At 46.2% G+C, this 27,844-nt stretch overlaps 1 protein-coding gene across 2 annotated transcripts in view; it reads right to left on the bottom strand.

Annotated features, from left to right (window-relative positions):
- IGF1R (insulin like growth factor 1 receptor) overlaps positions 1-27,844 on the bottom strand; it is a 313,412-nt gene that overhangs the window by 235,330 nt on the left and 50,238 nt on the right. For both annotated transcript variants that reach the window (XM_057543127.1, XM_057543128.1), the window contains exon 2: positions 13,805-14,350. In XM_057543127.1, coding sequence (XP_057399110.1) covers positions 13,805-14,350 — 546 coding nt within the window. The remainder of the gene's footprint in view (positions 1-13,804; positions 14,351-27,844) is intronic.

Raw genomic sequence — 27,844 nt, forward strand, 5'->3', positions numbered from 1 at the left:
AGCAGGCAGGAAAATCCCAGCCAGCTTCAAAATTCCCTCATCTTTCTATTACTTCAAGTGACAACCTTTTCCCACTACTTTATCTTTGCATTAAGTACCAGGAGCTGAAAGATGCAATCAATTTCACTTTTCTTTCTGCCTATTTACATGATTTATTTGTTTCAGCAGATCCTCATTGCCACAAATCCTTCCTTTGCCCATTCATGTCTGCATACTTAACATAGATTTAATATTTCTCTAGGCCAAAGATCATAGGCTGAGTTTTTCTCTGACTGGAGGACAGAGACAGGAGAGAGGGAGGAGGCTGTCTGCGATCCCTTTGTTGTCACAATTTACAAAGAACAGTTCACAATAAGAAAAGTGATAAAAAGCTTAAATCAGCCCCCCTAACACATCAGATCCAAAGTGGGAAAAAGAAGAGGAACTAAAATGTCCTGAGACCGTTCTGGTTCCAGAGACTGTCAGACACTTTACTGACCTTATGTAATAAAACTTGCTTGGTGGCCCCGGTGGTGGAGCAGGGAATCTAACCCAGACATAGGTCACAAATCCGCACTTCATAAACATCATGACACGAGTAATGAACCAAAAGTCCACCACCACAGAAACCAACTTGAGTCCTTCAAGGGCAAAAACTGCACCTTCTGGTGGATGTGTTCTGGATTCAACTTAGAATCCTCCCACCCAGCCAAGTGGGATGCCAGAATGCTGAGTCCCAGCTCCTGTTCCCACTGCACACTCCAGCCTCGTCCCCCAGGCCTGCCTGACCATCTGGGAAGGGCTGAGCCCTCAGGGAGGGATTCTTTTTTTTTTTTAAATCAGATATAAAGTGGAAACCACCAGCTTCCCATCACCACCCCTGCCTCATCCATCAGTCAGCAAAGGCACCACCTTCTGGGATAAAGCTCAACAAGTCTCTTCTACAAGCTGTCGGCAGGAGTTACATACAAATGATATCTCAGCTGAACAGGCTTGGGGCAGGGCCACCGGCTGGGACCTCAACCACCACTCAGACTTCTGTTTTTGTGAAATAATACCCTCCACATTCCACACGGCTTGCAAAGTTCTGAAGTGCAACCCATTCATGAGTTGAGGGCCATGTATACAGTGCTAGGCAAACAGTACTGAGCAAGTGGGAACGTTCTGCATGAAAGGCCTCCATTTCACTTGAGGCAAATGCTCTTTCCATGCAAAGCTCCAAATACAGAACTCTCCCCCCTTGGAGCTCTTAGCACTTGCTGCCCCTCCTTCTCTTTAGGCAAAAAATGTGGAGTGCCTCATCACACGGCATACGCTGTGTGTCTCTCTCTGCAATGCCATGTTTTTATCTTCTCTCATAACAAAATACTAAGTTTCTATCATCTCATTGCCTGCCATGGGACTTGCACACAACAGGCTGACCGAAGGAAACAATGGGAATTTTGGCCAGGTAACAAGTGTCAAAACCCGCACAGACACATCAAGACCTAAATTAGATTTTACTTACAATTCATACCTCTTTGTCATTCTCCCATACCACAGGAATGAGATGCACATAATATATTCTCTTTCACCTCGTTAATGAGACTGGATTTGTGTTAACAAGAATGGTAGGGAGCAGAAAGAGACCCCAAATAACTTACAACTCAGCAGCAGAGGTTAAGAACCCCCCAAACCTTGTGTGTCCACATCCTCTCACACCCCGACACTCACTCGGTTGCTCTTAAACTCTATTGCAATTTAGTTGGTTTATTCATTCCAACTAGAACCACGTTTGTCATCCAAAAACATTTTATAAATCCCTTTATAAAATTCCTGTACCTATCAGGGCCGAGCCTAGAGTGAGCCAAGATTGGTGCCCAGGACCCAAAATTCCAACAGGGGCTCGCTCTGACCCTTGCACAACCCCAAGAGTGAGGACCCCTTAGTCTTCGGGTCACAGGCACCTCCATTCCTCATGCCCAGCTCCAGAGTCTTCATGAGAACCAACCCACTCAGATGCAGATGCTCTGCACGGGTCAGGCCCACGGGGGAGACGGATTTCTACAGAATATGTCCTCCATGACCCTGTCTCCCTCTGGCTGTGAGGTTGGAGAACCAAGATTTATAAACAGAGCACAGGTCCAAACCCACGGTGGTTCATCATCTATTTGGAGGAGGAGACAAATGATGAGTAAACAAGGCCTTCTGGAACCACTGATAGAGCTCAGAGAGGAATCGTCACTGACTGGGAACAGGGCAAAGCCTCATCGCCAGCACGTGAGCCTTGCAGGCCTGTGAGCCCTCCACAAGGGAGATCCAGGGAGGTTTCATGGAAGAGCAGAGCCAAGCCATGAAGAACAAGTGGATGATGGTTAAGGAGCGACCATGAAGAGCATGGCCTCAGCAGACAATGTTCGCCCAGCTGAAACTCGCCGTGCACACGCACCACAGCCAGACTGCTGAGGACCAGAGTGCACAGCAAAACACACCCAGCTCCCAAACTACTCGGAAAGTACTGCAACTCCACTCTGATCACTCCAAAAGTGCTTCTGAGCTCAAGGCACCTCGGCAGTACCATGGTAGACATCAGCCGCTGGCCATGAGAGCAGGAAACGCTCACTGGGCTACCAGCTTGCTCTGGTTCTGGATGAGGGAAAGCTTACTTTAGCTGAAAAGAATGATTTAAATGAATTGAAATTCATTCAGCATAACTGCATTACATCGGTGTTTCTCAGAGTACTTGTGAATAATTCACTTTGGTAACAGCAAAAGCCAGACCAGAAAAAGTCACTTCAAAGACACAAGACAACATAAATTGTACTGAACTTCCTAGTCTCAACGCCCTAACTGCTTTTCTCTCCTTCTAACCTTTCACTGAGATGCTTCGCCAGCCTATGCTCTATCTGCTACCCCTCGGTGAGCTTGTCAGAGCCCACTAATCGCAGCCCACTCTCCAAGGACCGCTCTCGGAGCCTGTCCCTAAGGGTAGGGCCCATCCCAAAAGAGGTCAACTGCTTCACACCACGGCGAGTCTAGAACACCTGTTTTCATTCTCTAGCAGTGTTTCCTGAAGGCCAGGGCCAGCGGCTCCATCCCAGGTCCCCAACACCTTACTCTGCAACAGGGAAAGATGAGGAAACCAAGGAGCAGGGAGGGGAAGGGTTGGCATTGGGCCGCTCAGCTAAGCCGTAGCAGAGGAGTCTGGTCAGTGCTTTCTGCAATAAACAATGATGCTTGTGTGTTCACAATTTCCATGCAAATTCCATCTGATCGTGAGGCAGGGCGGCCCCCTACTCCTCCTTGCCTTTTGATTACCCACCACCTGCCTCTCCATCCTAGCTTCAGAGATGAGAAGATGCTGACGAGAGGTCTGCATTTATTTTGATAATGGTGGAAGAGTTTGAGACTGGCAGTTGAAGAGTTGACATATGAAAGTCCACACTTTACACTTTTAAAACTGCATGATGATGGGCTTCCCTGGTGGCGCAGTGGTTGAGAATCTGCCTGCTAATGCGGGAGACACGGGTTCGAGCCCTGGTCTGGGAGGATCCCGCATGCCGCGGAGCGGCTGGGCCCGTGAGCCACAGCTGCTGAGCCTGCGCGTCTGGAGCCTGTGCCCCGCAACGGGAGGGGCCGCGATGGTGAGAGGCCCGCGCACCGCGATGAAGAGCGGTCCCCGCACCGCGATGAAGGGTGGCCCCCACTTGCCGCAACTGGAGAAAACCCTCGCACGAACCGAAGACCCAGCACAGCCAAAAATAAATAAATAAATAAAAACCTAAAAGTTAAAGATTTAATCTGATCACCTTTCATTCTTTAAAAAAAAAAAAAAAAAAAAAAAAAAACTGCATGATGTACACCAGGCTTGTTTACGAAAAGAGAGTCTGCACTGGCTCAGGCTAAACCAGTCACCAAAACCACTCACCTTTTATTTACTAGTGGAAAGGGGGTCTGAACACCATCCCAATCACCATTTCCCTCTCACAACCACTTAATCCCTCCTCACACGTCTTCAGTGGCTCCTCTCTAACCTCTGAGGCTTTCCATGTTAGGACAACAGTGCCCAACAAGACAGAGTTGCAGTTACCCAAACAAACAGTATAAACCTTCCCATGGGACCAAGTCAAGCTGAGGGTCTTAAGTCCCCCCACCCCGCAGCGTTAGCATGAAATTCAGTGAATCTGTGACCACAGCCTAACCATTTCCTCTGCCTGGTAACAGGCAGAAGTAACAGTGGGGCCCAGAGAGCTGTTGTCTCTAAAATGTAAAATCAAATTAATCCTGCAAAACAAATTCATCTTAAAATGACAGTCTGTTAAGTTGGCTTTGGCTGTTTTATCAATTGCCTCTCAATAAAATACTGCTTTATTTAAGCAGACCCAGAAGTTCACCCCCCTCCTAGTCGCCCATCTTGGGCATCCAATGACTTTTCCAAGGATTTTTTTCTTAGCAAACAAGAAATATTTGTTGAGCTAAAGAAACATTCTTCTGAGAAAATGATACATTCTCAGAATTCTATTCATAAGCAACGATGGTGTCAAGATCCTTTGAGCCTTGACTCCCACAGTGAATGTGAAACGATGGCCACAAGGAGGGGGCGGCTGGGGTCAGAGGGGCAGGAAACCCACTGATCTCAGAAGATGATACCATGTCACCTAGACTGTACCACCTGGACAGTGCACCCAGACCATGAGTGAAGTTACAAAGAGGGAACGTGAAATGCCCCATCCTGCATCTGGGCTGCTCTGTCTTCCCTCGTGAGTGGAGGAGAGCACGAGGGACATTTCCTGCAACCCTGCTAAAAAACCTGTTCCAAAGCTTCTTTGACACAGTTATGCAAATGCTTCTAAAAGAAGTATCAACGTATTACAAAATAATCCAATCATTTCAAGTCCCCTGAGGAAGGGAACAAAAATACATCCTATAACCTATCTGAGGAACAGTCTAAGACCCTAATAACATCGTCGACTTAGCAAAGCATAAGGGGCCATTCGGAGGTCAAGAAAACAGGACAGAAACATCACACTGGGAACCACAGGAATAAAGCTTGCATTTTCTGGACCTAGGGAATCTGACGAGTTTCCATTTGTCTCCACATTACCACTAATACCTTCTGGGGTTAAAATAAATAAATTGAAAAATCCTAATTCGAACACTTTGGCTGCCCAGGAAGTGTTTCTAATAATATCAACCTTCATCTTGCCTTTTTTTGTATTGCAGGCTCTATGCTTCCCAATTTTCTTTTATTTTTTCACCCCTTTTTACTACTAAGCCCCACTTCCCAGTCGCGGCAGCTGCTAAAGACCATCCAAGCACTTTGCATCTATCCAGAAACCCAGAATGGCAGCCTCGGTGCACAGATCTGCTGCTTAGGGCAGACGGAGGCGCGTCACAGCTGGGCCCTGCTTCCCAGGGGCCCCGGGCACAGACGGCTCAGGGCCCAGGGGCTGCCCAGCCTCAGTCCCGCACTCAGCGGCCTGCCTGCCTGCACCAGCTCCAGCAGCCTCACAGCCTTCACCCGAGTCCCTTCATTAGGACTTGCAAAAACAAATGGGAGGCGGCTACACATGGGTCGGGTCTGTCTGCACAGCCTTAATGCAGAGTCCCCAGACACACTGCCTCTGTTCCCATCCCACGTGGATGCCGTGAAAAACGGCACAAAGAAAGGAAAGAGGACCCGGTGGTTGCTTGTGACCACGGCAGAGAAACAAAAAGCGATTTCTGTTGGATAATGAGCTGAAATAGAAGTTGGGCTTCCGGGAGAGGGCCTGACATTCCTGCACAGCATTTTCCCACCCACCTGATCCCCTTGAACGGAAGGAAGATCTAAGGGAGGACAGAGAGACCCAGTGTTTGTTTCCTGCACTGGGGGTGAGAGGAGGGAAATAAAACAAAACAGCCAAAGCAGGAGAAGAGGCTGGGTGGGAGAATAAAGTGGTATGCACGCGCACGCACACACACAGTATTACCCAAAGAAGAGAATAAACAGGCACATGCTTCAGCAGGAAGCAGGCAGTTAACTACCTTTACTCTGTGAGACCTGCAGTTGTCACAAATAAAAATGTACATCCTTGTTATCTTTACCCAAAATTGTGCCCACTCTAACCACTTTGCTGCTCTCTGTGAAAAACACATTTTAAAAAGATAATATTTAATGTTAGTATCAAACAAGAATCTTGTTCTTGATATTCTTAATTCTTCCCAACACCAAGCCTGCAAGCAGAATAAATTCATATGGTTTGATAACCAAAGAAATAGAGTTTACATGTAACTATAGAGGCCCCACTGGCATCCCCATATAGACATACGTACCTCACCGAATGTTCTTTAAAGATATGGCTTATCTGGACAGACACAGCAATTTGAACAATTTGGATTAAACTAGCAAGAACCACTCCTACACTATGCCATGCTATTTATGATAATTGAATTTTTGCAATTTAGAAAAAGCAATAGAGAAAGACCATATAAGACATGGCAGTAAACATACACAGTCAATCCAGTTTAATGCTCAGAATTTTAAATAACCTCAGAATGCAGCTCTTAGGTATTAAGTTTAATTTTTAAAAACAATAGCAGCTGCTACCATTTCCCAAGAACCTACTATGTGCTGTACCCTCTGTCCAGTGCTTTACAAATTCCAAACCTGCTCATTCCTGTTTCAGATATGGAAGATGGAGCCTGGAAGCCTCACCCCAGCACCTGGGAACACAGAAGGCTAATGTATGGAATCCTCTCAATTCACAGACTGTTCTTAAACCTTTGCCATATGATGTCACTTGTCCATACTGGAATGTAGGCTTTTTTTTTAAATCCCATTTTGTACAAAATTATATATTCTTGCAAATCTCAATCTTAAATACCATAATAGTCCACAGGGGAAACCCACACCTTCCAGGCGTGAGGCCACCTAAAGATGCCTGAAGACCAGTCAAGTAGAGGGTGGCAGGCACGTGATGGTAGCTGCTGCCTCCACAATGTTGTCAGGGAGGCATACGCTGGGAAAACCAGGAGTGAGGTCCTGGTCAGCAACAAGACACCCTGAGAACTGCAGAAGAGTGGCCACGCTGACCCCGAAGGAGCACGACCTTCCCTGGACACTCTTCCCTGCCTACACAGGCCCCAGAAGCCCCCATCACTCCCTGACCTGAGATGGCAGCTGTCTCCCCCGAGCTCTAAGAAGCGCTCAGCCCTCGGCTCCTCCTGCAGGGCAGCTCACACAGCTACGAGGGCTCTGCAGGGAGCTATTCCTCCAGAGACCGAGAAGACAGGCCTGTCAGGAACTAGACAAAACCCCAGCTCTCATGACAACGTCCAGCTCCTATGTGTTAGCCAGTGGCAGAACCCAGAATGGTCTAGGTTTTGGATTTCCACCTGGGGTTCCTTCTTCCATATAAAAGATCTGTACATGTCTTAAGTCTAGATTCCCAAGTTAGGCACAGTGATAAACAGATGCCTATTCTGTATCCTGTGTGTTGCAGACAGAGATTCCATCTCTTGCCCCCAGCGTTCCTGGAACACCTTGGCTGTCTCTTGCTTCCTCCAGTCAGGGGGGCACTCCATCCCAGGATGGTGTCAGAGACCCCACCTCATGCTGCCTGAGTCCCGGAGTCACACCATGTGCTAGAAGGAGGCATGTTTCCAAGTCATGGCTCCCAGCTCCACTGTGAGCCAAACCTAAGTCCCAAACCACCCTATGCACTCAAGTTGAGCAACGCAGTCCAGGACAGGATTAGCCACGGGCCCACACGTTCCACGTCATCCCCACTCTAGCAGAGAATGCCACGCTGGCACACACACAAGGAAAGCAAGATAGAAATATTAACGCAACAAAAAAAAGAGGCTTTTTAGAAGTAGGAAGAAACCAGAATGGTCTTACAAGTAGGCTTAACTGATGAGATGGGAAGGGACTCCAGAATATTTTCCAAACCCCTAGAATTGCAAAAATCACCCTAGGAGACTTATTCTGAAAGCTTTTTCATCTCTAAGATGAGATCCCTATTAAAAAACAAACTTCTGAAGGGAGCGCAGGAGAGTGACACCTTAATTAGGTGACACTTAGCCAAGAATGAAGCCTTTCAACGACAAGGCACGGGAACTAAGAGGCGGGGTCAGCTAAGAGGGTCCCGGGGACACAGGGGCACAAAGTGCCTCTCCATCTTGGTAACAGGGTCACCAGTCAGGGAGAAGAGAATGCCACCTTCATGCGTGACTATAGAAGGCAGAGAAGTGAGGCCCAGGGGCATGTGACCCCCTTCTAAATAAAGAAACCCCCACACTGGGAGCAGCTGACCAGAGCAGGGGCCTTCCAGGGGGAGAGAGACCAGCTCCGAGCTACACACAGGCTGGAGCCTGCTGGACGGTCTGCCCCTTCCTCCCGGATGCTCAGGCCTTCCTCTGCCCCACGCGGACACGCAGGCCCCTACCCTGGTCCACAGTGGCAACAGACTACACGGTATTTCACAGAGGGAAATCTCCCTCACAAGAAGCTTAAAAAAAGAAAAAGAAAAAAAGAAGAAGAATTAGCCAGAAGTGTTAGGATGAAATAATGCATGGAGTCTCAGGGCAGAGAAACTGTCTCCCCACCTCATCTCAATGCAGCAGGTGATTTACAAACACTTAAACAAGCCCCCCACTTTTACCTGGCAGGCCTGACATACCAATCTGTGAGCAAATGAGGAAGGGGTGCAATTCTGCCCCACACACCAATACCACCCTTGAGAGGAGTGTCCGATAAACAAAAACAGAAGAACATGTTTGGGGGAAAACATGTAGAATTATCTTTTTTACACCACCTGCCTTCATTTGAAGTCCCTGACCCCATCCATGAGACTGCAGTATAATGTGTTCCTTTTGTAATAAAGGGAGCCATTTCCTGCCTTGTCACTCAAAGGCTCCACTCTGCTATTTTCCTGGTTTCTCATCTCGAAGGCAGTAGGAAATGCAACAAGCTCCGGGACCGCTGTTCCCAGTCAATGCCTTTTTAATTGAAGTAAGGCTGCACCACCAGCGAAGCCAACTTCCAACACGGCCAGGCTTGCAGGCTTGGTGGATTTCCTGGCAAAGACCAAGCCTGCTCACAGGCAACATAGTGATCCGAGTGGACCACAAGGTGTTCACCCTGACAGGTTAAAAAGTACTTGGAGACTAAGTTCAGCAGTAAGTTTTTGGAATTTTTTTTTTGGGGGTGAGGGGGGTGTAATACCTGAAATCAGGTACCAGAAAGCCCCAAGGCAAGCAAACACCACACACAGTTAGGCAACGCACTGAGCGGGGAAAGAAGCACAGGTGCCCAGAGAAGGTTCACCCCGTTCCCTCCTTGGACGTGGCCGACCTCCAGCGAATAAATGAACAGCACAGCACCCCAGGCCAAGCTTCAACTTTCAAGATGGTTCCCACCCTTCTCCATCATCTTTGGCTTTGAATCATTCTGACCAGGGCAGGGGAGAGAAGAGCTCCCACCCATGGTTGACCCTCACAGCCAATAAATGAACAGCACAGCACCCCAGGCCAAGCTTCAACTTTCAAGATGGTTCCCACCCTTCTCCATCATCTTTGGCTTTGAATCATTCTGACCAGGGCAGGGGAGAGAAGAGCTCCCACCCATGGTTGACCCTCCCAGCCAGTTACGAGCTGGGGACGGTCTGGGTGACTCCCTGGGAGCAACGACCACGAAAATTACACAGGAAACATCCGCATTTCATAATCCTCGAGGCTTTTGGCTCGCTGAGGACTGTTACTCCACACCCTTCTCTGCGCAAGGGGGAAATGTATTTTCCTGACAATCAATCTTTCACAAAGCAGGTGCGTGCTCACCCCTGGGGGGACAGCCCCGCTGACCAAGTGTTGGAAGATACGCCCAGAATTTACTCAGCACCACAGACAGGCTTCTCCTCCTCGGGAAGGGCCCACCGGAGTCCACAAAGCCCTGCAGTCCTCCAGCAGCGGGCGGCCAGCTGGTCAGTGGGGAAGAACACCACCGCGGTCAAGGACCTGCAGGCACAAGGCCAGGTGCACAGCCCGCTTCATGGCGTTTCACAGGCTCCTCTACAGGATTTTAGGGACGGGAGCCTCTCGGTCAGCATGCGTGTATGCTGGGGAAGGGGAAGGTCACTGGGCCGAGGCAGAGAGGCAGGAAGGCTGGGGAGAGGCCGTGTCACCGAACACGGGGAGAGCAGAGGAAGGCAGACTAGGGAAACATTTCAGATGGAAAGGGCTTGGTGTCCGGTTGGAGAAGGAAACATCCAAATGGTACCCAAGTGTCTGACATGGGAGCTCGGAGAACAAGAACACTACCCACGGGAGTGGAAACAAGGAAAACCCTGGGCTATAAGTGAGGAGCCAGAGAAGACCACCAGATGCTGAAACGCCCATGGGGGTCCAGTCACGACAGCAGACGGGGTCGAGAGCTCACAGAGAGGTCAGAGCTGGAGATGGTATTTGGAAGCCAGATGCAGATGGGAGGATGCTGAAGCAGTGGGTGAGATATTCTGGGGGAACAGGACAGTGGTGAGAGGGCCCAGGATGTTACTCTGGAAAACAGCTATTAAAGACTGGACGAGGAGCCAGAAAAGAGACAGCTGCACAGACAGAGGAGAATCAGTGATGCTGGCAGGCAGGGATGAAGGAGTCAACAACGGTGTCGCATCTCAGGGGGCACCAGTTACACTTTCATGGAAAGGAAAAAGCCATACTCCGTTTTTCTAAGGTTCAATCACTTTCTAGGAATGAACAACTCAAGCCTGCATAAAACCACCCCTCAAAATTGTAAGACAACAGAGAAATACAGAAGCGGGCAGAGAACCCACAGCATAGTAATTTCCTTACGGGGGCTGTCGACGAAGTTGCCTGCCACCGCAGAGTCAGGATCTACAGAGGGAGTTTAAAGGAGAGCGTCAGGTGAACACTGCCTATCAGCACTGCATAATTGAGTGTTTCTCCGTTGTGTCAAAAATGTCACACATATCCTTGACTGGACGTATCTCTCTAGATGCTCCCCCTCCGTCTGTAGCCAGCCCTGGGAAGAATAATGGAATGGGATTCTTCTATGCTTAATCTTTTTAATTGGCCATCTTAAGACTAACGTGGACCCCAAGGCAGACATTCTGTTTGGACTCAATGCCCTCCACCTGGCTCCTTGAATCGTCCCTAAGCACTCTGGCTGGAGAGCTGTGGAGCACCACAGCACTGCAGTGCTCAGCCAGAGAGATGATGCAGGCAAGAACCCAGGGCCTTTGACGGCATGCTCTAAAGCGGCATTCTCCAGAAGAATTAGAATGCGAACGACATCTGCAATTTCAAATTTTCTAGGAGCCACATTAAAAGGTAAAAAGAAACATGTGAAATTATAAGAATATATTTTACTTCATCTCATATGTCTAAAGCATCATTTTTAACATGTAATCAATATACAAAATATTAAGGAAATATCTTACTTTCTTTCCCCCATACTACACTTTGAAATCCAGTGTGTATTTTACACTTAAAAATATCTCAATTCGGACAGGCCACAGTTCAAGTACTCGACGAGACATGGGGCTAGTGGCTACTGCACAGGACAGAGCAGGTCAGAAGGGAATCTATGCAAAGGGAAAGAGTTCTGATTCAACTAGAAAATCTCCAAGAAACCTGCCAACGCTTGAGTTTTCAGGACAAGCTGAAGGGAAGACAATTTCCCTGAATGCTGTTATTAATTTTAAATAAATACTCCATTGTGAAATCACAGAAAAACATCAGGAGGCCTGAGACACTGGCCTGGGAGAAGGCTGCAGGGTGTGGCCTTGGAGAAGAGCGTGTCTGGCCAGCAGGCCCATCAGCATCAGTTGTAGAAGCACCAAGGCCCAATTTCCATCTCCTGGTCCTTTCTCATGGAGCTCTTCCTCTTTCTCTTTCTAATCTTCCAACAGCCCTATGAGGAAGGCAAGGGGCTATCCCATTTTGCAGATGAAGAAACTGAGGGCCAGGCCAAGTTTAAATTACTTGCTCATTTCTAGTCACGGCTACTAGACTTGGGCCCAGAACTCATGCCTCGCCCCTGCTCCAGGCTTCTTCAACAAGCAGCTGGCCAGAAACAGCCCAAAGTCCACAGTGAGACCTAAATAAATACCGACTGAATCACTGAACAAGTGCCCACCTAACGACTTTTTAAGTAACACCTCCCTTTTGTACAGACCTTACGAGTTTTCAAATCAGTTTTGCACACACATGTGATCACCACTAAGGAATAATATGGGGCTGCCCAATGGAACATTCTAAATATGTCCAACTACAGCCCAGAAGGGCTGGCTGGTCCAAGGTCACCCGGGCCTCTTATACCACATCCAACATCTTTCCACGACACATGACACCTCCTTTGATGATGGTTTTTTCTTTTAAAATAAAAATTTTAAATGTCAAGACTACTTGAAAATATTTTTTGTTGTTTTCTCAGAACTAGCAGGTAACCTAATGATAGGGTACTATTTTAATGAATAACAAATATGACTTTAGCACAGTATTTCCCCCAACCTTAGCCAAAAGGGATTCTCCAAGTGGCCCAATGGTGTTCTCAGCTCTTCAACGTCCTGGTTTCAGCCAGTGGGATCCCTCCCTTACTGAACCAGTGTTCACCTACTCGCTGATCCAATGACAGAGGGCAGGAAAGCGTGTGCTCTTCAAAGCAAGCATCCTTTCTCTGCTTCCACCCTGGCTGGCAGGGAACTGAAACAATGTTACTTGTGGGGTCTGGCCTTTGGTTTGTTTATTTTACACACCTCAGAGTTTAGGCAAGCCTATCAGTTTGGGATTTCTTGGCTCTCCATGACTAGCTACAGTACATGGGCTCCTTGGGTCTCTAACTGGCCCAGCCATTAAACAGCTATTTATAGCTACGACACTGCCTTCCAACCAGTGAGGGGAACGCTCCTGGCCAATAGACCTAAACATTGCTGAAAGAAAGAAGACAAAGGCCCAGAGTCACAGTTCAATACCCAACAACCCGGCGCTCAAGGTATCGATCACAATCAGGCAAGAGTTCAGTTATACTCAAAGGAAAATAAGCACACAGCAGATGAATAAACGAGAATCTTCCAAATACCACCACCTGACCCCCAAGAGCAGTAAACACATTGCAAAGTTCTTTCACTAAGTGATTCACAAGATTTGCACAATTCTTCAAGAAAGAGGTAGAAAAGAAAGGAAGCAGAAGCCTGGGGTGTACAAATGAGCTCGCTGTATAGCTACCTGCAAGGTCGGCCTGAACCTGGGACTCCTGGAAACTGGTCCAGGGTTCCCCTGCCCCCACCGCCTTGGCTATGCTCCATCATAAACCAGGACGCCCAAGCACTGTAATGTCATCACTAAGGACCGAGGACGGGGTGCGGGTCACCACTTTCACAGGATGTGAATTAGCCTTTACCTTTCCTTTATTCCACAATATTCCAGGTGTATTCATGCTAAGGAAGCCCTGCGTTACTGAAAAACATCCTTTCACGCAAAGGATGAAAGAGCTGATACATATGCAGCCTCTGACTGCCAGGGCTTAGGCACTTTCAAGCACACCAGGTCACCTTTCTCATCAGAAATTCAAAGCAGAAGTTCCTCAAGCCTCTAGCCCAAGAGTGCGGTGATGGTTTCTAGTGTGTGACTGGAACGGTCTGACAGCAGCCGGGATGGCCTGCAGCCAGGCCACAGCCCTGCACCTACCAGTTCCCAGATGCAAAAGGAAGCCCCTCAAGACCCCACATCCTAATTGCGATACAGCCGTACCCACCCGTTGCAATCGTGCATTCAGAAGAGGAGGGAGGGCGGGGGAGGCGGGGTAGAGAGAAGCAGGAGGGCAGCCACAGTCATATCCTCATCTTACTTTTCTGACAGCGGTTCGTGGTCCAGCAGCGGTAGTTGTACTCGTTGTTGATGGTCGTCTTCTCGCACAGCGGCTTCTCCTCCATCGTCCCCGGGCACAGGTCCCCACACTCCTTTGGGGGCTTATTCCCCACAATGTAGTTATTGGACACGGCATCCAGGATTAGGGACCAGTCCACCGTGGAGAGGTAGCAGAGGTCAGCATTCTTCTCGATCCGGATGGCCCCACGGGTAATGTTTCGCAGGTTGTAGAGCCCGATATCCTTGAGGTTGGTCATCTCGAAGATGACCAGGGCGTAGTTGTAGAAGAGCTTCCAGCCACGGATGACTGTGAGGTTGGGGAAGAGGTCGCCGAGGCTCTCGAGGCCAGCCACGCGGAACAGCAGCAGGTACTCAGTGATGACCGTGAGCTTGGGGAAGCGGTAGCTGCGGTAGTCCTCAGCCTTGGAAATGAGCAGGATATGGAGGTAGCCCTCGATCACCGTGCAGTTCTCCAGTCGCTTCAGCTGCTGGTAGTCGTTGCGGATGTCGATGCCTGGCCCACAGACTGCAGGGAGACAAGAGGGGAGGGCAGGACAGGTCTTAGTTACAAGGAAACCACTTTTTAAAAACTATTTCCCAACCCACAACATGACCAGTTTCCAGGAAACCTATATTATTATTAAAGAAATAAGACCCCATTCTTTACTGCTGACTGCCTTAGGAGTGGCTTCAGGTGGGCTATCTGGGGAGCTCAGCAGCCAGCTATTCTTCGGGAAGTGCCCAGTCTGGGCCAGATACAGGGCAACACGCTCACTACCGCGGGAGATGCCATCCCCATCCCACCGATGTGCAAACCACAGCTTAAAGCCCAGGGCCGCACAGGAGCACAGGGGAGGGTCAAGGTTGCAACCCAGGCCTGACTGCACAGCTGCCAGGCCACACACTCCCCACCCCTGCTGCAGAGCGTCAGTGCCCTGCACCTGAACACACAGCTCAGCAGCCAAGGGACAACAACTCACTCCTGCAGCCAGCCTCAAAGGACACCATGCAGTATACACACTGGAGGACAGTCACTGTGACCTGGAAGGTAGGGACCCCAAGAAGCACGCTCCCATGTTTCCTACCACCATTTGACGTGGGCAGGTAGCCCTGGGCTCTCCCCAACACTGCATGAGTGTAGACAGGAAGGCTAACTTAGCCGCAAGATAAGAATATGTGATTTATATGAATAAAAGAGGTATCCAATTCCAACTTTAATAAAGTGTTTTCTTAAGAAAGTATGCTTCCTGCAGAAAGGTTAGGTAACAGCAAAAAGATAGTAAAAATCATCAATAATCCCAACATCCAAAGATATCACTACCTATGCCAATTATCCTTTCTCTATAATTTAAGGTAAAGGAAATTGGACAATAATATAATGTTTTCAAACATACTTCCTTCATTTCATATGAACATTTTACCAAGTCATTGCCTTTCTACATCATCATTTTAAGAAGGAGACAGTAATTCTAGGATATGAATATGCACTGTGAGTCCTTTTCTTTTTAAACCAATCTCCTATTGTTGGATATTAGGTTATCTCCATATTTTCACATCATAAACAACACTGCAATGGACATTCTCTGCAGATGTTCAAAACTATTTTCTTAGGATAAATCCTTAGAAGCAGAATTGCTGGGCCAAGGCATTTGCAGATTTTAAAGGCTTTTGATAAAACAGCCTCAACACTGGAAACTTTTTTTTTTTTTAATTCTAGACATATACACAAAGAAAAACCCTTGGTTACTATCCTCTCTTAAAACTTAATTCCCAAACCTTCCATTACAGCTTCTCAAAGTGACGTTTTCTGATTGATGTAATTTGTTAATTTGTGAAGCACCCAACATGCATGGCACTGCAGGAGATGCAAAGAAACCTCAGAGGCGGCTCATGGTGGAGGCGGGAGCTGAGACCTGTGATAAACAACTGTCAGGCGAAGCAGGAGGTGGTCGGTGTGTGCACACTGCAGGCCCACTCTAGATGTGTGTGGAACTAAGCAAGGCAGATGGGAGTAGCCTTGGAGCTTCCTGCAGAGAGATGGTCCTTTCCATCACAGCACCAAGGGGCACTGCACACGCACCAGCTCCTGAGGGATAGGTGGGATTTAAAACCGGGTATAACATTCCAGAGGCCAGAGAAAAGGCAGAACAAGATACATTCAAGCGGCAGCCAGTCCGACGGCCAGGGGTGCAGAGGAGAGCAGAAGTGAGTCCAGCAGAGCTCAAGTTATAAAGGATCACAGGTGGGGACGGGTACGTTCATCTCAAGAACAAGGCCCCTCTCAAGACTCTTGGGTGAGAGAGAAGGCTAAGCAAGGTGTTTTTTTGGGGGGGAAGTAATCTGGTGATCGAGTGCAAGACAGAATCAAAGCGGAGTAGATGCGGGAAAAGGGAAGAGAGTCCAGCGGGGGTTACAGCCACAGGCGGAAACTGGAGCGAGGCAGTGGGAGAGGGGGAAGTGGGGAGACCCCGGTCTGAGAAGCAGGCAACGTGTGAGAACCTAGAACTGGAAACTTCATTTGGCCTAATTTCCTTCTTTTACTGATGAGAAAATGAAGCCTCTCAGACACAGAAGAGCACGGGAGAAACCAGCCCTCTGAGAACATCCACAGTCAGCCAAGAGGCTGTGCTGGAAGCTCTGGATGCATCAGTGTGCTTCATTTCCTGTGATGCTCTCAACAGTACCTCACATTACATAATCCCATCACCAGCTGGAAGGTGAGGAATTTGATTTGAGGAGTCAAGCAGTTCACATAAGGTCACATACACAACACACCAGCCCATTCAGAGCCAAACTTGACATAGTTTTTGAAGAGTCCCATCTCTTAGCATCTTCACCAACCGGTTACCTCCAACCCACTCCAACTAACCTTCTGCCCTGGTCATGATACCAAATAGCTTAGCAAAGCCTCCAATGACATTATCAAAACCAAGGACAGGGATTCTGCCAGCAGCCTTCGTTTGGGCTGCAACTCTTCCCAGAGTCTCCAGCCTGCTGGCCTACTACATCAGATTTTGGATTCACCAAGCCTCCACAATCACAGTCTTGGTGCTCCAGCCGGCTGTCAGGTCTGAGCCTCTGAGGTGGCAGAGCCAAGTTCAGGACATTGGTCCACCAGAGACCTCCCAGCCCCATGTAAAAACAAACGGTGAAAGCTCTCTCAGAGATCTCCATCTCAAAGCGAAGACCCAGCTCCACTAAATAACCAGCAAGCTACAGTGTTGGACACCCTATGCCAAACAACTAGCAAGACAGGAACACAACCCCACCCATTAGCAGAGAGGCTGCCTAAGATCATAATAAGTTCATAGACACCCAAAAACACACCACCGGACACGGTCCTGCCCACCAGAAAGACAAGATCCAGCCTCATCCACCAGAACACAGGCACCAGTCTCCTCCACCAGGAAGCCTACACAACCCACTGAACCAACCGTACCCACTGGGAGCAGACACCAAAAACAACGGGAACTATGAACCTGCAGCCTGCAGAAAGGAGACCCCAAACACAGTTAAGTTAAGCAAAATGAGAAGACAGAGAAATACACAGGAGATGAAGGAGCAAGATAAAAACCCACCAGACCAAACAAATGAAAAGGAAATAGGCAGTCTATCTGAAAAAGAATTCAGAGTAATGATAGTAAAGGTGATCCAAAATCTTGGAAATAGAATGGAGAAAATACAAGAAATGTTTAACAAGGACCTAGAAGAACTAAAGAGCAAACAATGATGAACAACACAATAAATGAAATTAAAAATTCTCTAGAAGGAATCAATAGCAGAAAAACTGATGCAGAAAAACAGATACGTGACCTGGAAGATAAAATAGTGGAAATAACTACTGCAAAACAGAATAAAGAAAAAAGAATGAAAAGAATTGAGGACAGTCTCAGAGACCTCTAGGACAACATTAAACGCACCAACATTCGAATTATAGGGGTCCCAAAGAAGAAAAGAAAAAGAAAGGGACTGAGAAAATATTTGAAGAGATTATAGTTGAAAACTTCCCTAATATGGGAAAGGAAATAGTCAATCAAGTCTAGGAAGCACAGAGAGTCCCATACAGAATAAATCCAGGAGAAACACGCCAAGACACATATTAATCAAACTAACCAAAATTAAATACAAAGAAAAAATATTAAAAGCAGCAAGGGAAAAGCAACGAGTAACATACAAGGGAATCCCCATAAGGTTAACAGCTGATCTTTCAGCAGAAACTCTGCAAGCCAGAAGGGAGTAGCAGGACATATTTAAAGTGATGAAAGGGTAAAACCTACAACCAAGATTACTCTACCCAGCAAGGATCTCATTCAGATTCGACGGAGAAACTAAAACATATACAGACAAGCAAAAGCTAAGAGAATTCAGCACCACCAAACCAGCTTTACAACAAATGCTAAAGGAAGTTCTCTAGGCAGGAAACACAAGAGAAGGAAAAGACCTACAATAACAAACCCAAAACAATTAAGAAAATGGTGATAGGAACATACATATCGATAACTACCTTTAAGGTAAGTGGATTAAATGCTCCAACCAAAAGACATAGACTGACTGAATGGATACAAAAACAAGACCCATATATATGCTGTCTACAAGACACCCACTTCAGACCTAGGGACACGTACAGACTGAAAGTGAGGGGATGGAAAAAGATATTCCATGCAAATGGAAATCAAAAGAAAGCTGGAGTAGCAATTCTCATATCAGACAAAATAGACTTTAAAATAAAGACTATTACAAGAGACAAAGAAGGACACTACATAATGATCAAGGGATCAATCCAAGAAGAAGATATAACAATTGTAAATATTTATGCACACAACATAGGAGCACCTCAATACTTAAGGCAAATGCTAACAGCCATAAAAGGGGAAATTGACAGTAACACAATGATAGTAGGGGACTTTAACACCCCACGTTCACCAATGGACAGATCATCCAAAATGAAAATAAATAAGGAAACACAAGCTTTAAATGATACATTAAACAAGATGGATTTAATTGACATTTATAGGACATTCCATCCAAAAACAACAGAATACACTTTCTTCTCCAGTGCTCATGGAACATTCTCCAGGATAGATCATATCTTGGGTCACAAATCTAGCCTTGGTAAATTTAAGAAAACTGAAATGGTATGAAGTATCTTTCCTGACCACAATGCTATGATACTACATATCAGTGTCAGGAAAAAATCTGTAAAAAATACAAACACATGGAGGCTAAACAATACACTACTAAATAACCAAGACATCACTGAAGAAATCAAAGAGGAAATAAAAAAATACCTAGACAAATGACAATGAAAACACGACTCAAAACCTATGGGATGCAGCAAAAGCAGTTCTAAGAGGGAAGTTTATAGCAATACAATCCTACCTCAAGAAACAAGAAACATCTCAAATAAACAACATAACCTTACACCTAAAGCAATTAGAAAAAGAAGAACAAAAAAACCCCAAAGTTAGCAGAAGGAAAGAAATCATAAAGATCAGATCAGAAATAAATGAAAAAGAAATGAAGGAAACAATAGCTAAGATCAATAAAACTAAAAGCTGGTTCTTTGAGAAGATAAACAAAATTGATAAACCACTAGCCAGACTCATCAAGAAAAAAAGGGAGAAGACTCAAATCAATAGAATTAGAAATGAAAAAGGAGAAGTAACAACTGACACTGCACAAATACAAAGGATCATGAGAGATTACTACAAGCAACTATATGCCAACAAAATGGACAACCTGGGAGAAATGGACGAATTCGTACAAAAGCTCAACCTTCCGAGACTGAAGCAGGAAGAAATAGAAAATATACACAGACCAATCACAAGCACTGAAATTGAAACTGTGATTAAAAATCTTCCAACAAACAAAAGCCCAGGACCAGATGGCTTCACAGGCGAATTCTATCAAACATTTAGAGAAGAGCTAACACCTATCCTTCTCAAACTCTTCCAAAATGTAGCAGAGGGAGGAACACTCCCCAACTCATTCTACGAGGCCACCATCATACCAAAAGCAGACAAAGATGTCACAAAGAAAGAAAACTACAGGCCAATATCACTGATGAGCATAGAGGCAAAAATCCTCAACAAAATACTAGCAAACAGAATCTAGCAGCACATTAAAAGGATCATACATCATGATCAAGTGGGGTTTATCCCAGGAATGCAAGGATTCTTCAATATATGCAAATCAGTGTGATAAACCACATTAACTGAAGGAGAAGAACTATATGATCATCTCAATAGATGCAGAAAAAGCTTTCGACAAAATTCAACACCCATTTATGATAAGAACTCTCCAGAAAAGTAGGCATAGAGGGAACTTACCTCAACATAATAAAGGCCATATATGACAAACCCACAGCCAACATTGTTCTCAATGGTGAAAAACTGAAACCATTTCCATTAAGATCAGGAACAAGACAAGGTTGCCCGCTCTCACCACTATTATTCAACACAGTTTCGGAAGTTTTAGCTACAGCAATCAGAGAAGAAAAAGAAATAAAAGGAATCCAACTTGGAAAAGAAGAAGTAAAACTGTCACTGTTTGAAGATGACATGATACTATACATAGAAAATCCCAAAGATGCTACCAGAAAACTACTAGAGCTAATCAATGAATTTGGTAAAGTAGCAGGATATAAAATTAATGCACAGAAATCTCTTGCATTCCTATACACTAATGATGAAAAATCTGAAAGAGAAATTAAGGAAACACTCCCATTTACCATTGCAACAAAAAGAATAAAATACCTAGGATTAACCTACCTAAGGAGAGAAAAGACCTGTATGCAGAAAACTATGACACTGATGAAAGAAATTAAAGATGATACCAACAGATGGAAAGATATATCATGTTCTTGGATTGGAAGAATTAACATTGTGAAAATGACTATACTACCCAAAGCAATCTATAGATTCAATGCAATCTCTATCAAACTACCAATGGCATTTTTCACAGAACTAGAACAAAAAATTTCACAATTTGTATGGAAACACAAAAGACCCCGAACAGCCAAAGCAATCTTGAGAAAGAAATACAGAGCTGGAGGACTCAGGCTCCTGGACTTCAGACTATACTACAAAGCTACAGTAATCAAGACAGTATGGTACTGGCACAAAAACAGAAACATAGATCAATGGAACAGGATAGAAAGCTCAGAGATAAACCCACGCACATATGGTCATCTTATATTTGATAAAGGAGGCAAGAATATACAATGGAGAAAAGACAGCCTCTTCAATAAGTGGTGCTGGGAAAACTGGACAGCTACATGTAAAAGAATGAAATTAGAACACTTCCTAACACCATACACAAAAATAAACTCAAAATGGATTGAAGACCTAAATGTAAGGCCAGACACTATAAAAATCTTAGAGGAAAACATAGGCAGAACACTCTATGACATACATCACAGCAAGATCCTTTTTGACCCACCTCCTAGAGAAATGGAAATAAAAACAAAAATAAAGACATGGGACCTAATGAACTTAAAAGCTTTTGCACAGCAAAGGAAACCATAAACAAGATGAAAAGACAACCTTCAGAACGGGAGAAAATATTTGCAAACGAAGCAACTGACAAAGGATTAATCTCCAAAATATACAGGCAGCTCATGCAGCACAATACCAAAAACACAAACAACCCAATCCAAAAATGGGCAGAAGATCTAAATAGATATTTCTCCAAAGAAGGTATACAGACTGCCAACAAACACATGAAAGGATGCTCAATATCACTAATCATTAGAGAAATGCAAATCAAAGCTACAATGAGGTATCACCTCACACCAGTCAGAATGGCCATCATCAAAAAATCTACAAACAATAAATGCTGGAGAGGTTATAGAGAAAAGGGAACCCTCTTGCACTGCTGGTGGGAATGTAAATTGATACAGCCACTATGGAGAACAGTATGGAGGTTTCCTTAAAATACTAAAAATAGAACTACCATACGACCCAGCGATCCCACTACTGGGCATATACCCTGAGAAAACCATAATTCAAAAAGAGTCATGTACCACAATGTTCATTGCAGCTCTGTTTACAATAGCCAGGACATGGAAGCAACCTAAGGGTCCATCGACAGATGAATGGATAAAGAAGATGGGGCACATATATACAATGGAATATTACTCAGCCATAAAAAGAAACGAAACTGAGTTATTTGTAGTCAAGTGGATGGACCCAGAGACTGTCATACAGAGTGAAGTAAGTCAGAAAGAGAAAAACAAATACCGTATGCTAACACATATATATGGAATCTAAAATAAAAAAAAAAAAAAGGTTCTGTAGAACCTAGGGGCAGGACAGGAATAAAGAGGCAGGCATAGAGAATGGACTTGAGGACACGGGGAGGGGGAAGGGTAAGGGGGGACGAAGTGAGAGAGTGGCATGGACATATATACACTACCAAATGTAAAATAGATAGCGAGTGGGAAGCAGCCACATAGCACAGGGAGATCAGCTCGGTGCTTTGTGTCCACCTAGAGGGGTGGGATAGGGAGGGTGGAAGGAAGACACAGGAGGGAGGAGATATGGGGATATATGTGTATGTATAGCTGATTCACTTTGTGGTACAGCAGAAACTAACACACCTTTGTAAAGCAATTATACTCTAATAATGATGTTAAAAAAATAAAAACAAGGACAGTTCCAGTCCTCATCTTACTTGACATCTTCAGAGTCTTCTGGCCTTGTCTCCTCTAGGGCCCTCTGATCCCACATACCCACTGTTCACCCTTCCTCTTCGACCTGACCTCTAAATGTTGGCCTCTGTCATTTCACGTGGGCAACAGGCTTCGTGTGCCGCCCCTACACTGGTTCATTCTCAGTGGCGTGTCATGGTCCCGGAGCTCAGAGCTCTGCAGTTGAATATCCACCTGCCTACTCCATGGCTCCACTTAGGAGTCTGATAACTCATGTCCCCCACCCCCACCCCAGTCCGCCTCCCAAGCTTCCAAATTTGGTCACTGACGCTCCCATTCCCTGAACTGCTCATATCAAAAACCAAAGAGTCATCCCTGATTCTCCTCTCCCCCCCATACCACATGGTACCCAGTACAGCCACACATCCTCTTGGGCCTCATGCTTATTGAAATGTCAAACAGAGAAAGGCGAACGCTATGTTCTCACTTATATGTGGAATCTAAAAAAGCCAAACCTATAGAAATAGACTAGAATGGTGGTTGCCAGGGGCCAGGGGAGATGTTGGTCCAAGGGTATAAACTCCCCAATAGGACTGGAGGAGCGAATACACAGCTTGGTGACCATAATGGACAATACTGAATTATATACTTGAAAGCTGTTAAGAGAGTAGATCTTAAGTGTTAAAACCACAGATGTGCAGAAATCGTATTTTTGTGAGGGGATGGAGGTGTTAACTGACCTTATGTTGGTGATCATTTTGCCATATACATGTATCTAATCACCACACCATACACCTTAAACTTATGTTTATGTCATATTTTAATGTCAATAATATCTCAGTAAAGCTGAGAAAAATGGTCCTCCTGGCTCCAGCTCCCAAGCCTGTGGGAATCTCAGATGTTCTTCCCACCACAGCTCTTCAACCACACCATCCACTCCCCCCGAGGGCGTGTCCACCCTCCTCAGGACCAAGCCCTGGCCTTTCTTCTCACGCTGGCCACGCCCACTGCGACATTAGCTCCAGGAGGACAGGAAGTGATTCTCCATTTAGCTCACAATTCTATCTCCGGTGCCTGAAACAGCAGCTGTGCGCGGTCCGCACATCATTAACACACACGCACAGCGAGTGCCTTTCTCCACGTCCACCTGTCTCCATCCACCGCTCTCACTCTGACCTGAGCCACCGTCATCTCCAGCCTGGACAACAGCGACAGCCTCCCCAGAATCCAGCCCGCACCGCCCAGGCCTCCTTCTACCTCTTCTCTAGTATGTTCTCACTCAGCGCACTTAGGCCCCCAAGTGCCTTCCTTCATCCCCTGCGGTCTGGGGTCCAACGCCCACCCCTCCTGTCACATGTCTGCCTCATTCCCATCATGGGGCTCTGCATTCAAACGTCACCTCCTCAGAGCTTTGCCCAAACACCCTAGCTTCACCAGCACTCCCCCACTGCCTCTCCCTCCCTCATTTCTCCATTTCATCGATTTCAGAGCACTTTTCATGTCTGAAAAGTGTCAATACCTGAAAGGATGTGTTTAGCTGAGTGATCACTGTCTATTACCCCCACTGAAAGCACAGGCTCTGCCTTGTTTGTTTACTGCTTTGTCTCCCAGGCCTAACGTCGGGCACACAGCAGCTGCAATAAAGATGTGCTGCCTGACTGGGGCCAAGGAAGCCTTGTACCCTGCTTCCCACTCCTGCTCCCCTTTCCTGAGGTGAAATGGAGAGAACAAGGTCTCCATCAGGTATGTGCCCCCAGAGGACTCTCCAAATCAAGACATACGACCCAGCTTCAGGCCAATGACTCAATGAGAAAGTCTTTTTTTTTTCTTTTGTACTATTTATTCCTTCTAAAGGACATAACATGTCCATGTCCATGCACAGTCTAAATATTCATATGCCTTCCATGCTATTATAAATTAAGTATATTAGTTTGCTCCTAAATAGTAAACAGAAGTTTTTATAGAGGAGTACTTGGATGCAATCTATTATTGTTGTATTCATACTGATATTCATATATTGATGATACTAGCAAGTGTTACCATCAATAAATGTTTGTTATCATTTCCAATAGACCAGAAAATTCAGTACCCAGGGAAAGAGCATAAAGACACAAAGCTAAAGTTTGCTGAAGTTTTCTATGGCCACCAAAACAGACACTAGGGAAGAATCCCTTTTACTCTGCCTCCTGGCTCCCCTCCACAGCCAGTATAGACCATTCCATTCACAGAGGCCACACTATAGGGCCAGAACCAACAGCTTCTTCAAACGAAAGAGGTGCCTCCACACTGGACACTTTTTCCCCATTTATAGAAGAAAAGTAGGAAGAAACTACCCACTCATTCCTGAAGAAAAGACAAGCCCAAGCCACAAAGTGCAAGGCAGGACCCGACCGCCAGCCATTTTGGATTCCATGAGTGACACTGTCAGTCTTCGGGGTGTTTTGTGATAGGAACTGAAAAGGGAAAACCCAGTTGGACCATTAATGATAGCACAGTGCTCGGAAGGCACACGCCACAAACAGGAAAGAGAATACAGGATGCTTCATTTGTGCCGCGAAATAATAGAAGCTTTGAGGGAGTGAGTATTCCACACAGTGTAGGAAGGAAAGGCATACCGTTGCTACTACTACTCATTGGTGATTAAAAGGAAATTGTAAAACACTGCTTCTCCCTTTTCAAAGCAACAGAGAGCCAAAGAACTCGCAAACCTTAGAAAAGGCACTGGCATGTGAGATTGCAGGCTGGCCTGCAAAGAATCATCGAAGCTCATGGAATTGAAGGCAAGCAGGAAGCAGAGGGAAAGAGCACAGCTGGAAGGTAAGGATGGGGGCCTGGGCAGCAGCCCTGAAGCCAGTGAACAGCAACAGCAGAACCGAAACAGACGGAGGACCATCAACGCAGGGAGCAGGGTGCGGGCAAGGGAGAGGACTGGAGGGGCCAGTGGTGGCCTGGGACCCAAGCCTGGCCACCTCACAGGGAAGAAGGCAGGCAGGCGGGCAGGCTGGCCAGGGCCGGCAAGGGGGTGGGGTAGAAGTCACTTCCCCCAAAATACCATTTTAAATAGTCTTTCCATTGAAAGAAATACTATTCCCCCCAAATTCCTAGGTTTTTTTTTTTTTTTTTTTTTTAATTTATTTTTGGCTGTGTTGGGTCTTCGTTTCTGCACGAGGGCTCTCTCTAGTTGCGGCAAGCGGGGGCCACTCTTCATCGCGGTGCGCGGGCCTCTCACTGTCGCGGCCTCTCCCGCTGCGGAGCACAGGCTCCAGACGCGCAGGCTCAGCAGTTGTGGCTCACGGGCCCAGCTGCTCCGCGGTACGTGGGATCCTCCCAGACCAGGGCTCGAACCCGTGTCCCCCTTATTGGCAGGCAGACTCTCAACCACCGCGCCACCAGGGACGCCCCCTAGGTATTTTTAAAACATCAAAAAGGCAGAATTTCTGCTCTAGGGACTTGAGTGAATGTCATAAACAAACTATACATCTTTGGAAAATAAATCCCTAAGAACTGCTACTATAAGAAGGGCTAATGAAAAGCATTTGTTGAGAAACCCCCCAAAAGCTGTGTATCTAAGTATTTGGAAGAGCTATACAAGAAATTCAATTACAACTCTATCATATGCTCAATATTAAACACAATCCTGGGTCCTAGAAAAAGAAAAATGGGGTGACTCAGGTCCAAGCCCTGGAGTGCTATTGCCTGGCTCCTGACCTCAACGGATCACATCCCTCCCATCTCTAAGCCTCATTTTCCAAACCTGCAAAATGGGCTGTTTATACCTACCCCACAGAGGCTGTCACAGAATCAGATAAGGGCTTTTGTGTTCCTGTCGACGGTAATAAGCTTGAGGCAATATTACTACATAAATTAAACATTAATAAAAGCATTCATCCATTGTGTTGTCCCCACCTAAATATTACTAATATATAAAAAAGGGGGGAAATGAGCAAAATTGTGGATTAGCCTTCTGACATCAATTCCATTAAAGAAGAGCAGAGGTAGTTATCTAATTAAAATGTTCTCCACTTTCATCAACTCTTCTTTAAAAATATGGGACATGGGACAGTCTTAGCTGTACTTGGAAATAAAAGACATCGGGAAGCATAATTAGCATCACTTTCCTGCAGGTCTACAGGCAAATAATGAAAGAAAAACATATTCGTGAACCAGTTGTCATCTCTGGTTCTGGTGGTAAAATCCAACATAACAAAACCGATGTCTTGGCCATCGGCCCAGGATAAGCGTTCCTTATTTCCCTTAAAATTAACTCTTTGGAACCAATCACTTAGTACTGCAAAACTCCCTCTAGACGCTATCACTCTGTGAAAGCCACACCGATTCAAGAGATTAGGAGAGGATCCATGTGTAGCTGAGTTTTGTGCAAGGAGACGTAGCAACCACCTCTCAAGCCAGTGGCAAGTAAAACAAAAGTTTTAATAGTCAATGAACAGGGCTCAGGAACTGCAAAGAAGGGGGCCCATGACTCCCCACCTCTGGGGAGATCAGGAAGCCTTCTCAGAGGAGGGGATCCCTGAGGATGACCTGAAAGATGAGCAGGGTCTTGCCAGGAAAGGCAGGCGGGCAGGGGGAAGGGGGGCACATACCTGGAGGTGGCTGGTGGCAGTTCAGGGGAACCCCAGGGGTATAGCCTGTGTGACAGGGAAGGAACAAGGGTAACAGCAGGGCAGATGCTAGAAAGCGGACTGAGACAAGTGCTCAGTAGGTCAATTTCATTTTGCAGGTTGAAGGACAGTCTTCAAAATCGTGAGCGTGCATCAGAACCACCTGGAGGGCTTGGTAAAACACAGAACGCAGGGGCCTGAGAACTTGCATTTCTAGTAAGTGCCTGGGTGATGCTGATCCTGCTGGCCTGGGTACCACCCTTTGAGAACCGCTGCCCCAGAAAATAATCCTTTAACCGCCCCCTCTTACCTGTCACTACCCTCCCTGCCCACTGCATTTGCTATGTGATGCAGGAAAAGCCTGTGCACCTGTAGTTCTTAATGTGATCTTCACCAGAAAATCCCCAAGCATCCCATAGACACAATGTAGGAAGCACAGCAAAGCAGAAGGAAAAGGGGGTGGAGTTGGAGTGTCCCTAGTGCCCCCCAGTCCACCCATGGCTGCTGAGTCTGCGGCCCCTTCCCTGAGTCAAGGTCTCAGCACACCCTCTATTGTGCTCAGGGAAGGCAGGGCATGGGTTTCTTTCTACCAGCTTCTCCTCAGTAGACTGCAACTAACCAAAAAATCAGAGATGAGGAAAAAAAGACAATGTTGTGATAACAAACACTACTGATACTCCAAAGTTTGTTAAAGTAGAATTTTCTGTGTAAATGTAAACAGACACAATTCATGTTAAGCCTTTTATCTTTC

The sequence above is a fragment of the Balaenoptera acutorostrata genome, chromosome 3 (genome assembly GCF_949987535.1).
Source record: "Balaenoptera acutorostrata chromosome 3, mBalAcu1.1, whole genome shotgun sequence".
NCBI classification, from domain to species: domain Eukaryota; kingdom Metazoa; phylum Chordata; class Mammalia; order Artiodactyla; family Balaenopteridae; genus Balaenoptera; species Balaenoptera acutorostrata.